Here is a 13,487-nt window from a genome sequence, read left to right as displayed (position 1 = left end):
AATAAGCTAAATTGATAATCACTGATAGCTGACTAAAGTTTGAGCCAAATAGAGGCATTTCCATGGGTTTCAGTAAATTAATCTGAAACTCATTTTATTTGAACCAGTTCAAATCTCATGAAAATTAATCTTTGAGGAACTCCTATCCAGTAGTTTCTTCCATGGCCAATCAGATAAATCTGTACTTAATGATGGGCTAGAATTGTCTGCTGTCTGTCCTCAGACGTGCCACAAGGGGGAGGGGAGGCACAAGTGGCTTTATATCACTTTTTGCTCCACTTGGATTCTGAGCTGCCAGAGTAGCTACAACTACCCTGGTGTATGGTTAGACCAGCATCCCAAACTGTTCTAACATGCAGTAGCCTTGCCTGGGCTCCTAATCTCTAGATTAGTCTGTGTTCTAGACCAGTCAAGGGACTTCTCTCCTAGCTTGTGGTAGCAGCTATGTGCCACTAGAGCCAGGGTATAGGGGCCAGAATCTGGCCTTGTGTAGGTAGAGCTGCTGTAAACACTATAAACTGAGAATTTAATTTAACTTGCAGAAATCAGTTGTTTCCAATAGATTATATAACAATTTTTACAAGAAAATTACTATTTCTGAATACAGTAACTGTGTATGAAGCTAATTTAGAAGCCATATGCAAATGTGGGTACCTTGAAAGGTGTGAAATATAAACGTTCTACTGCTGGAACATAGGGGAAGAACCTAAGATACAGTTCTAATGGATAAAACATACAAGTTAAGGAAAGGATCTCCAGTTAGATCACTTTAACAAAAAACAAGTTTAAAGAATTTTTTAATGAAAGAATGTTTTATTAAACCTTCATACTCTATCAATAGATATTGAATCTCTATTCAGTTGCAGAGATATCTAGAGGGACATGTTTGTATAACAAAAGTTGTGTATTAATAAATAGCAGCATTATACACGAGAAAGTAATAAGAACAGGATTTTGTCAATTTTCAGCTTTCCATTGTTCTTGACATAGTAAATCGTTCAGCAAAATGAAACGTGGACTAACCCTATTAAAATAATTAGTGACTGTATCAGTCATAGTTTCTATTTTACATGGTAAGTGGAACAGCTGTTTGACTTTGTTTATTGCCTGTGAGACAAAAATAAGAAGGACGGAGGTGTCAGAAGGAAAAATGAAAGAAAGGAAGCAGGCTCATTAAATCCTCAGATTAGAGAATCCTGAAAATTAGATAAAAGGGAAAAACCTCTGTCAAGGGCCAGATTTTCAAAGGCATCTCCAAATGGACTGCTGTTCCTTTTCCCTACACACAGTCACTTGCATGTGCAAACTGGGATTTGTAGTAGAGATAACTGGTTAAATAACTTAAAAAGTGGCTGCCACCCTATCCATAATAATATAATATCTGTCCTGAGAGGCTCCTAGAGCAAAGGGGAAGGCAGAGAAGCTTAATTAGTATTGAATGTTCTTAACCTGAGCCTCTATAGAACTAAAAGTCTTGTAACAGCTCTGCTTCTGCTTCCTTCAGGAGTTAATAGTGAAATTACTTGTGATTGGAGAATTCTGTTTTGAGTGAATAAACTATCGTGCTTAAGGATAAATACACTGGTCATGGAACAGCTTGATAAGTTATTAGACTTTGCTGAACATAAACCCAGCAATTTAAAACCCTGCATTATGTATGGCACACACATCAGTCACCTAATCCTTTTAGAAAGTATGATTTTTCTCCTCTTCAGACAATGCTTCAAGTTAACATTATTTTCCAGAACTGTGGAAGTTAAAGGCTCCCCCTTCTCTTGTTTTTAAAATGAGATCTGATTAAAATAAACTGACATAGCAACCAATTATATTTGGCAAATGGAGATAGAAAAGCAAACATTCAAACTTCCTGGACTGGGAGTACTACTGGCAGTTTTCCTAAGTGTGAATAATAAAGTACATGTTGTCACATTCAGATGGATAAAAGCTTGTTTACTATCAATAGATAGAACATGGCCATTTTGAGGCGTGATCAAGCACTAACATTAGGCACGTGAAGCTGTTAATGTAAAGAACACAGATGGTGTTGTATTACTATAATTTTTTTTCTTAAATCCTCTAGATAAAAAAAATTGTCAGTTTATCAAGGTATTGAAAAATAAATCATAAGACTAAGCAAAGTCAATCTAAAAATATTGGTAGGTTCTGTTCATATTCTCACTAAGATTTGGATACTGTCATTGAAGGATAGAACAATTCTGCTACTCAATCTATTATACAAACAGATTGTTATATGTCAGAACTTCCAGTAATTTTCTAGACAGGGAGCAGTGAAAAGGAAATTAAATTATAGTAGAGCCTTTGCCACTGAGGCAAAGTACTAAACTCCACATTTTTAAAGGAAGATGCCTTGTAGGAAGTTTTCCAGAAGAGCGGATAGATGGAGTGTGTAGTACTATTTGGCTTCTAAATAGATTGTGACAGCTGTGCTTGTCATTTTTCCTAAAAAAATGAAGAGGTATTCAGCATATAAACTAAGTTATGGTTAAAGTTTATACAGATCGTATTGATATGCTGTGGCTGATGCAAAACTATGTGTAATCATGCAGTTTGTAAAATGGGTGACAGAGAAGCTGTAATAAGACCCAACAGCAGGGAATATGGGCCAGTTCTACATTTTGCAGAACTGCTTTCTTGGCAGAGATGTTGAGGGGCCCTATTGAGGGAATGGAAGTAACTGCAGTTCATGAGTTCCAATGCTAAGAGCTTTTTCTATTTTTTTAAAATGAGAGGGAGTTTGCTTATCACTGACTTATAGATCTGTCCTTTAGCATGACAGGAAGGGAAGCTTATATACAAAATAACTAGCGAATAGAAGAGCATTTTTATAATGAGGCAGAAAATACCCAAACAAGGTTTATGAAAAGCTTATAATAAGATAGCAAACAGTTTCTTGTTGTGTTACAGTTTCCTTTGTTTATATAGAAATCGGTTTCTCATAAAAAGATGGAAACGAAACATTTTATTTAAGAAATGCAGAGCAAGATTCTGCTCTCAGTTATACATGGAAAATGGAACTGTTCTGGATTTGTGCAGATCAGAAACTACCTCGCAAAACTGAATGTCTCATTTAAGTGTCAAATCCCTGGTCCAAATTCTGACCTCTGTTAAAGCAATTCAGCACCGTTTACTTTCCTGAGGAAGTGTTAGGCATATGATCATGATTGTAGGATGAGCTATGAGCAAACCCTATATTTAGGTTGCCTAAATGCTTTTTATTATGAAGGATTCTTGGGACCTCTTCTCTTGATAAGCTCCGATAAGTTCAATGTTTGCATCAGGCCTTTGATATTTTGATATTTAATAAGTGAGAATCCCCTTCTACAACTCTTCATTCTGCCATGATATTCCATTCAGCTGTAGGTGAGCTTTGGTGCCCTGCATGACCTCCACAGTCTCAGGGTGTTTTGTTTTCAGGTTTTGCTGTTTGTGTTTTGTTTTGTGTGTTTATATTTTATATAATTACAAAAGAAGTGTAAATAATAAAATGGGATGAGCTTCACAGTGTTTAAAATCACCATTTCCTTTCCCTCACTTGTGTTCCTCTGGAAAATGTTGGCAGTCTGCCAAACATCCCAAGGCTGGAATCATGTTGCTGCCACAGCAACAGCCTACATTACAATGGGAATACTGCAGAGCTGCCAGATCAGCTTTTAGGGGGGCATAACAGTGAGCCAGCCTGCTCCCACCCTGTAAATACCTGACTCAGCACATGGCCCTGGTAGTCCATTTACCACTGTGGGCATCCCATGTGACCCAAGCTTTCAACTCCTGGGGAGGGAGAGGATGACAGACATAGGTCAGGATCCGTTCAACCATCCCTATAGACCCAGCACATGGAGTCAGTCACCCATTTGAGGGCAACACATGGAACAGGAACTATCACACTATGGCTGGTCTAAGCTTCCTCTAAACACTCTCCAGACTTGGCAATCCAAACATCCCTCTTACTGCTAGGCCTAGGGTGACCATACATCCTTCTTTTAAGCTTTGTACCAGCCATATTGACGTTTTGGACAAAAGTGGGTATTTGTCCTTGCCAACTAATACAGGGACAAATACCCAGTTCTGTCTTCCAAAAAGTGGAATGCAGTGTGGAGGAATAGTGTGGGGGCATGGTTGGAGTGACCAGCGACCACCCAAGACTTGCCAGCCTCACACTTGAGACTGGTGGCTGGGGCCAGCCTGGAGGAGTGGGGGTGGGCATGCAGCTGGAGGGAGGGTCTCAAATCAGCCCTTTGTCCTGTTTTCCCTTTGGGAAATATGGTCATCTTACTGCTAGCCAGCATTGTTAATCTTGCAGCTCAAATACCAGCAGGTTGTGCTGTAATGCTGAAGACTCAAGATTCTAACATGGCTGATAATTGGAAGAACTGCTACCAAGCTACCTGGTAGAACTTGTAAACTTTTTTTTTAAAAGAAACATTAGGAAACCACATATATTCACGCAAGACTACACAAAGAGAACGTTAAGGTTACAAAGTTAAGCACTTCAGAATTAAGAAATACCAGACCTATGGTTGCCTGTGCAACCTTTATTCTCTCAGCCCTCCACCAGTAGTATATGCATTGTAATACAATCTTTAATTACACAATCGTACTGTTTCCCCCCACAGGACCTCTGCCTCATTCAGTGCAGAAAATGGACAAAAAAGGAAAGTATTACTATTGCACAGATATCCACAAAATCAGGAATTTTCTAACTTTTTTGTGCTGAGTTTTGTAATCCAAATAACACTGTTTTAACATTGTGTGTATACTTACACTCTGAGCATGACAATGCAAGAATATTGTACCTAATACTATTCTGTGCTGCAACTGCTGTTCGTACTATAGGACCTATATGGAAGCTTGCTTATAACCCTGCTACATTACATTTAGCATCACATATGTAAATCAACTCAGCATTACAGGATAGGCCATTTTCCTACCCTGAGAAAAAATGTCTGAGGAAGAGCTGTGTTAGTCTGTAACTTGAAAAATGAGTAGTCCTGTGGCAACTTAGAGACTAATGAAAATATATAGTATCATGAGCTCATCCTCTGATGGAGTTCGTTTTGCCCATGAAAGATCATATTACATATTTTTGTTAGTCCCTAAGGGTGTGTCTACAGCTGTTATTACAAAATAACTGTGTGAGCATCTACACAGCAATTTGGTTATTTTGAAGAAATTATGAAATAACGGACGGCGTATTCCAACTTCTGTAAACCTCATTTCTATGAAGAATAATACTCATTACAAAATAGCTATTTCAAAATCAGGCATGTGTGGAAGCTCCACTTCTGCTATTTCAAAATAGCCCCTCACGAGGGCCATTCTAAGTTATTCCTCCTAGGACTCTAAATCGAGATAGCACATCTACATTAGGGAAGCCTGCCTCTGACTAATTTTGAGGCTTCCCTGCAGTGTAGACGTTCTATTTCAAAATAAGCTATTTCGGAATAACTATTCTGGAATAGCTTATTCCAAAATAACTGTGCATAGTAGACGTAGCCTAAGGTGCCACAGGACTGCTCGCTGAGGAAAAATGGTCAGTCACTCTCTCACCATATGAGCCATCTTCCTGATTGAGGAGAGTGCCTTCAGATATAACTTCTTGGGTTTTGTAAATTCACAGCTCCATGTGTTGGCATTAAGACAAAACATTATACACTTTTCTATCTGTTCTCCATCAAACAGAAAAGCCTACAAAAAAATCTAGGGTTTGACCCTGGTCTCAGTTGTGTGATGCTCCTGAGGTCATTCTGTACCGAAAAATTAAAAATTTCTTGTGCAACATTTTAAAATTCTGCACATTTTGTATGTCAAAATAGCACCATGTAACCATACCAGTTTCAATTATTTTGGTAATTTATTTAAAAATATCTATGAGTACAGCTAAAGAAACCCCTATAAAAATCTAATTCCTGTTTCTCTACCTCTTACCCAGCTAGGGAGTCAGACACTGACACTCCTCCCCTCTTCCCAATGCCCCGCATACATCCCAGCCACCCTGCCTTACCTAGATACTCACACCTCATTCCCCCACCAAGCCAGACCCGTCACCAGTCAATATACACAAACTGTTGCCCACAGCCCAACTGGGAGTCCCCCAGTCTGGATGCCTGAACCTTCTTCCCCAGAGCTCAGCTGGGAACTGCGGCTGCCAGGAGCCTACTAACTTCCTCCCCTTTCCCCTGGCAGTGTCTTCTGTGTTGGAGCAGTGCTCTACAAGGTCCAGCAGCCCCTAGTGGCAGTGATCAGTACTGCAGCCCATTTCTGTGAGGGAAGAAAATTCTGCCTGCACATTAATTTCTGCAGAAATTTTGCAGAGCTGCCCCAGGTGTAATGTGACTGAACCTCAGTTTATGGACAGCTGATAATAGGATATACACATTATCCATAACGGAGCTCACTGTCTGCTGCTTTTATACAATTAAGAAAACATTAAGAAAAGAGTTTTCCAGGTAAAGCATACCTAGAAGTGTCAAGATTAAACAACATTATGAATAATGTTTCTGTTTGAACTACATATTCAGTGCCCAGTTTTTATGGAAATTAAAATGACAAGAAAATTGGGAGTGGGTAGAAAATTGGGAGTGGATAGAAAGATTTGTGTGTAATTTGTAACGTTTTGAGTTTCCTTCTCTTTTCCCGCAGGGGAAACAGCAGGAAGACAGCAGGTCCCCACATCCCCACCAGCCTCTGAAAACAGCAGTGCCGCACACAGCATTGGCAGTACACAAAGCACCCCCTGTTCTAGCAGCAGTACAGCCTAACCAAGGGTGAAATAAGTCCATGGAGCAACATAGGAGGGCAGAGGTTCAAAGAGACAGTTTATTGACATTAATCCTTTCAACTTTAGAAAGCTAATTTGGTTTCTTTGGAGAAATGAGGGATTCTGCTGTAGAAAATAATCGCCTGATCTTCTGGATAAATACAGTTTTTGGACCTTTCTACAGCATGCTATGCTACATGAGACAAAGCTACTAATTCTGCAGTACTGCGACCTGTTAAAAGGGTATGTGGGCTCTCAATGTGAAATACGTGTGAGTTTGAAAAATGCTGCTTTGTCTATACAAAATAATGTTTAGTTTCACTGCCACAAGGTATTTTGTAAAGGGATTTTAACAAGATAAGTAGAATAAAGGAGATCTTAGGTCAATGGAGTCCTACACATCAGAAGAAGAGCGTCTCAATATCTACTTGGTTAAAAACCATATTATTCAGCCACGTTTAACCACTTCAAAGTAGTGCCTTGTTTTCTGGAGCTTTACTGCTACAGCATCTTATCTGCTTTCTTGTTTTGTGTACAGTTTCAAGTGTTTAAAGTGTGTTGCCTTTGGTAATTATAATGCTCACTAAAGCAACATTCCCTTTCTTGTCCACTGGGCCAAAACTGTCTTCAGTTAGTGTTTTTTATCCGCTCTATCCTTTTATGCACACAAAAGCTAAAGAAAAGATAATATGCACTAATGTTAGTGTGTGTATACTGAATGAAATATCTCTATGCAAATGTATAGACTACAAAGTTTTACTTACTCTAGCATGTCTACTTTTTAGACTGAGAAAATGATCTTAATGTCCCACACTACCCTTGAGAATGTTGTTAAACTAAAGAGCCAATTATAAATATTTATATGCATATTTTGAGAATAATATACAGAAAATGTATAGGGAAAGATACTTGGCTCAGTTCTACATTTTTTTATGCACCCCAAATTCCAGTTGACATCACTGTGGTTCTGAGTGCACAAGGGATATACAACTGAGCCTGTCTCTGGAAAACACTGCATATAAAAATGAAACTGTTCATTTAAGACAACAGTCCACAGTGGTTTGTGTCAAACTACTAGTCAGTCATATGAACTTTGCAATTGGATATTCCCAAAGTAATGTGTAAAGAATGTGAGCTGGGCAATAAGGCACTTAATTTTCATAGCATTATTTAAGTGCTTTGCTGTACCCTGGCCTCACAATAAATCCCAAATGGAGGGGAAAATTAGATGTGAATTACTTTGCATATTATGGTGTCACTTTGTAACTGTAATGTGCTCCAATTCCTCTTGTGTTTAGTTTTTGTTTTGCGTTTGTTTTAAATGAACGCTATTCTCCCTTCACAGGATATGAATGACTCCCATTAATGTCAATAGAGGCTGTTTGTGTCCTGCAGCAGGAGAATAGGATTCTTTATATTAGGGCAGTGGTCACCAACAAGTAGGTCAGGATCTACTGGTAGATCTTGGAGCCTCTGACAGGTGATCTTGACTGGTTTGGCCTAGAGGCTATCAAGTGCTGGCACTTCAGCTAACCCTCCCCCCTTACTGCTGCACATCTCCTGCCCTTTGCCTTGAAACTGCCTTCCCCCCACCAATGGAAGTCTCCTGCTTGCTGGGCAGGACAGGGGAAGGAGAGGAGGGATTGCTGATGTCAAGGTGCCCCCTCTCCCACCCAGTATTCTATCTCTACAGAAGAGAATGAGGGGACACAACAGGACTTGGGAGGGAGTTTGCTAGCTGCCTTTAGGAGTGGTGCAGAGCCAGGGCAGGGGTGAGTCTGCCTTAGCCCCACTGCACCACCACCCAGGAGCCACCTGAGGTAAGCAGTGCCCAGTCAGAGCCCACATCCTGCAGCCCTACTCCAGTCATAAACCCCCTCCTGCAGCCCAAATCCCTGCCGTAGCTCCGAGCTCCCCTGCATCCAAACACCCCCATAGCCTGCACCTAGAACCCCCTTCAGTACCCCAACTGCCTTGCCCAAGCTCAGCTCAGAGCCCCTTTCACACTCCAAATCACTTAATCCAAGACCACAACCTGCACCCCAACCTGCTGCCCCTGCCTGGTGAAAGATGGGGGAGGGAAGATGGAGCAAGCAGGGGGTGGGGCCTCAGAGAAAGGGCACAAAGAAGGCAGGGCAAGGGTATTTGGTTTTGAGGTAGATCTTAGATTGCACTTAAATTTAAAAAGTGATCTCACACTTAAAAAGGTTGGAGACCCCTGTGTTAGGGTGATATTCTCCTAAATCTGAACTCAAGATCACTGTTGCTAACACCACTCTTATGCCATGTATAAACTCATATTGTCAGTGGACATTCAGCCTGTATAATGAGATCAAAATGTGCAATAGAGATACCTACTCAGGATCAGATAGCAGCATTTTGCCCTTTATTTTAAAATGTCTTCAGCTCTGATCCTGCAAACACTTATGCACATAGATACATTTACAGATGTTGCAAGGGCTTATATATGTACTTTATGCTGTGCGATCAGTCCCAGCGTCAATGGGGTGACTCTCAGTGAGTAAAGGTAAAACACGTGTGAAAGTCTTTGGAAGATGAGGCCCACGAACAGTTCCATTGAGTTTAACAGGATGATTTATATACTTAAGTGTTTGTAGGGTTGCATCTTTATTGAGGTTTTGGGAGAACAAATATGCTACCTGTGTGTTTGAAAATAATGCGCTTTGCCTAACCTTCAGCAGAATGTATTGTGTAAGCATATTCTATGTATAAAATCTTTAAAAATGTCTTCAAAGAAGACTAAAGCCTTTAAGTCAATCATAGCTATATTTTACTACATTAAATGTTTGTATAAAGATATATTTAAGTGGTTTAGATAAATTTAAGTTACTCTATATATGTTTAATTTCAGTTACTGTGAATTTTACATTTTTTGAAAATTCTTTACCATTTTAACCCTTTCCTTCTCAGACTAAAAAAAGTAGTCTCTCATAGGAAGTCTTAGAAGATTCTGTTGGGATGGACAGGTTTAAAACCTTTTGTGTAAAATAGTTAATTGTATATTTTTGAAAGAAACATGCTGCATTATCAATAATTTTCTCTAATTTTAAAATTATTTACAGATTTATATTTCCAAACAAACCAAAAAAATGCAATGTGTAAAAACAAAATTAAATTTTTAGCCTTATAGTCAAGGTACCATTTAAATTAATAGAGTGATCTTGATGGACTTAGGTGTTTAGAATGAAGAATATTTCAAACTGAGTTCATGGAAAATTACCAATATGTATTGGATTAAATCCATTCTCCAAATAACAAGTGTAGTTTCTTGTAAGATTAAATAGTCTCTTCTGTAGGCAAGAGAAGTAAAACAAGGGCATTTCCCACTTAATATGTAAGAATGTACCGTACCTTGCAGCAGCCACTGACTACTGCAATTTAGAATACTGCTACAAATATAAACTTTTATAAAACAGCCATTTATATTTACTGCGAGTTTCTTTAAAGTTATATCGTGCTGTTTGTCATTTGAATGTTTCACTGCAAAGCCACTGTTCCTTGAGTCTATCAAGAGGCGTGATCCTGACATCTATTTCATTTGAGTCCTTTTACTTTGTTCAGAGGAGCCGCACGAGGCCTGTGTGCCATTTACTCCCTCAAAATGGGGCTCACGAGAGACTTAACCGTATGCTGGCCCTTGGTACAGAGGTGAATTTCACAAATAATCGTATTGACTCCAGATGGAAGTGCCACAGGATTGGGCTTTAAAAAAAAGACAGATTCTGATAGTGAAAGCCATTAGTGAGATACTTAACTTCCCAAGACAGACTGCTTCTTGTGTTCATATATTGTCTAATCACTATCTTTAACCTTTACAAATGTTTGGTGTTGGGCAGCTGTTACGTTACCATTTCAAGAAGTCAAAACATTCTGAACTTGACTTTTCTGTCACAGTTACCAGATGGAAGAGGGTTTTGCATAATGTCTCTGAAGATGATTGTAAATTCTTTTTGTTCCTATTAATTGTTTTCTGTAATGTGTATACCAATCTTTTCTGTAATGTGTATCTACCTCATGCTTCACAAGAAGACTTGTACTGCTGGTTATGCTGACAGCACTTTCTGTGAGGTAACTATTGCCTGTTTTTGTCAGTCAGATGTGGGGTGTTCATGAAATTAATTGATTTAGCTATCGTGTTTTCTATTGGTTCCATACAATACCTTTACAAGTTCTTAATTAGAAAAATCTCATCACTGTTGTATTTAAAAAAAATCCATCAATGGGAAAAATGAATCTATTAATCCCTCTGGCCAGTCTAAACACTTCATTGGTATTTAGTTCTGTGTTCAGTATTTCAGAAGACTTGGGAAGATGTTTAGTTGTACAGTTTTGATAACCACAGTGTCATGTCATCTTTGTGCTTAATAAAATTATATATCAGTTATTAATAAATAATGCGTTGTTTCATTTTCTGAAGAAGTCCAGGCATCATTGAACAGTGACAAAATACGTAGGCCATATTGTGTCTTAAGAGGCTCATATTCACCTTCCCATGAGCTTCAATCACAGATGCATGGACAAGAGCAGCTGTTACTGTCTGATTCTTATTGACTTTGTCTTTCATCTTCTGTCCCCTTCCACATTTCGTCCCTTGCCTTTTGCAGCCTCCTCATTATTACCATGGCTTACAGCCAAAGTCAGGAAACAGACACAGAAATACTGAATCCCTCCACCACTTTTCATCCCAATCCTGATCCTACAAGTTCTCATGTAGTGCACAGCAGGATATATTAGGGTGTTTACTGAAGCACAAATGCCAGGCCAGGTAAGATTAAGGACTACCAGCAGTAGTCTTCCACACTGATTAGTAGAAGTCCCTAGTCCTGTTGCACCCACTCCCTTAATCGCAAGTGTCCATGATAAAAGAGGAGACTGCCTGAGGAAACATTGTCTTAAGTATGATTTTCAGTGTGTTACTGAGAAGTTTAGCTGCTGTATATATTTCTCCTCATAGGTCTAATTCTAGCCCCTAAGCACCAGTAGCTTGGCAGCCAGGAATCAGTTCTTATGCAGGCCAGGGTTTTTGGTGATCACTGTTCTCCCTCCCTCCCTTTGTACCTTGTGCTTGTGGACACAATTCTACACATGATCTATACAGTGCAAGATCAAGTCAAACATAGCACAGAGCTGTCCAGGTCATCTTCTCAGTAAAAAAAAAAAAAAAAAAAAAGTGTGGCTCTATGCTTCACTGCTCTCTTTAAAAGATTTATATTTCAAGTGATATATGGAACAAAGAAGATCTGTCTTAAAGTTTGTATTTAAAATATCACCGCCATCAAGTTACAATGTGTTGATTATATTACTATTTTTAAACTTTCTTAGTAATATTGTAGGATTTTATTTAAATGACCATCTACATTTATAAAGTGTTGGTTTCTGCCAGGCACTTGTGAATGATATAAGCATTTTGGAAAGGAAAGAAATGTTACTATGAGCCGATTTCAAGAAAAACACAGTCCAGACCTTTTCTACTCTAAACAGAATTAAATGTGTAGCAGCATTCCCTCCAAGAAGATATACAAGAAAAGGGTCCAATATTTTGATAGATTTTCATAGTTGTCATTTTGTAGTGGTAAAACAGATATTTATGAGGACTGAAGTCAGTTTGTTGCCTTCATTTTTATACTTTATTCCCAGTTCTTCAGACATTCTGAACTTGTGTTCATTTTACATGGACTGGATTCCATGCACAAAAGATCAAATGACATCACTTCACCTAACCAAAAAAGGTCACAGCCCTGGATTACTTCATTTACTAGAAACTATAAGGGTTTCTCTACAACATGTAGGAAAGACTTTATATACTGTAGTGGGTTTTGGTCTGGTACACAGCAACGGATGTGGTTGCATCCCCTCTGATATTCAGTTTTGTCCAGTAGTTTTCCTATATGTTTAGAAAAAGTATAACAGAACAACAACAGAGGGTCACGTGAACAGAGAGAGCAAACATACTCAAAACTTGTTTTCAATTATTTTTGCATCTATATCTAAAAGAATTAAAAATCAGCTTGGATGGAGTCTCTTTCACTCTGCTCTCACTTATTCCAGCCTGTAAACTGCCTATGACACAGTTCCAGTAAAGGATAATACTGTACTTTAAAATACTGAAATTATTTAAGATTTTCTGAAGTCACTATTTTGAGGGTAAGGAAGAGTGGCTCAACAAAATCCAATTTGCTTATTTTGTCATGCACAGTAATTTTTGAAGTCCCAGTTAGTCAATGTACAGAGTTGTTCTAGCGAGTAGTTTGTTCCTGAACATATAACTTCCAAATTTTCCTTGTAAATAGCACTGGTAAGAGAACAAGAACCTCTTGGTCTATCCACTTGTGTAAGTACAAGTATTCTCTGCAGTTATTAGGAACTTGGGAAAAAGACTCCAATTAACAACCTTTCCTTTGCAGGAAATGATTTCACTGTAAGTGTAACGTTAATAACAGTAATTACTGAACTAGTAAATAAAAAGAAACCAAACAGGATTAAAATTACCATACCCACCAATATTTATTCTTTCAAAAAACTTTGAGTGCCAGAACATGGTACAAAATATAAACTATTGCATGGAAACTATAAAGTAATGTTAAGGAAACGGTTATAAAGGACCTGGAAATGAAACGTGAGGTCCACGGGACATTTCATTTAAGTGTGTTGTTGGCTAGCTTTCACAGCATAAAAAAATACCAGTTAC

The 13,487-nt window shown here is 38.6% G+C and overlaps 1 protein-coding gene across 11 annotated transcripts in view; it reads left to right on the top strand.

Annotated features, from left to right (window-relative positions):
* Positions 1–11,194, top strand: part of TGFBR3 (transforming growth factor beta receptor 3) — a 192,987-nt gene extending 181,793 nt beyond the window's left edge. For 9 of the 11 annotated variants that reach the window (XM_075936518.2, XM_075936514.2, XM_075936520.2 and 6 more), the window contains 2 exons: positions 4,635–4,674; positions 6,662–11,194. In XM_075936518.2, the coding sequence (XP_075792633.2) occupies positions 4,635–4,674; positions 6,662–6,779 (158 nt within the window). In that variant the 3' untranslated portion in view covers positions 6,780–11,194. Of the gene's footprint in view, positions 1–4,634; positions 4,675–6,660 lie in introns of all 11 variants that reach the window. The other 2 variants (XM_006137321.5, XM_006137320.5) reach the window with 1 other exon arrangement.
* Positions 11,195–13,487: the final 2,293 nt, after the last annotated feature.

Source organism: Pelodiscus sinensis, chromosome 9, assembly GCF_052426305.1.
Source record: "Pelodiscus sinensis isolate ZL-2025 chromosome 9, ASM5242630v1, whole genome shotgun sequence".
Lineage (NCBI taxonomy): Eukaryota > Metazoa > Chordata > Testudines > Trionychidae > Pelodiscus > Pelodiscus sinensis.
Note: the sequence above shows the minus strand (reverse complement) of the source record. Positions and strands in the feature narration are given on the sequence as shown.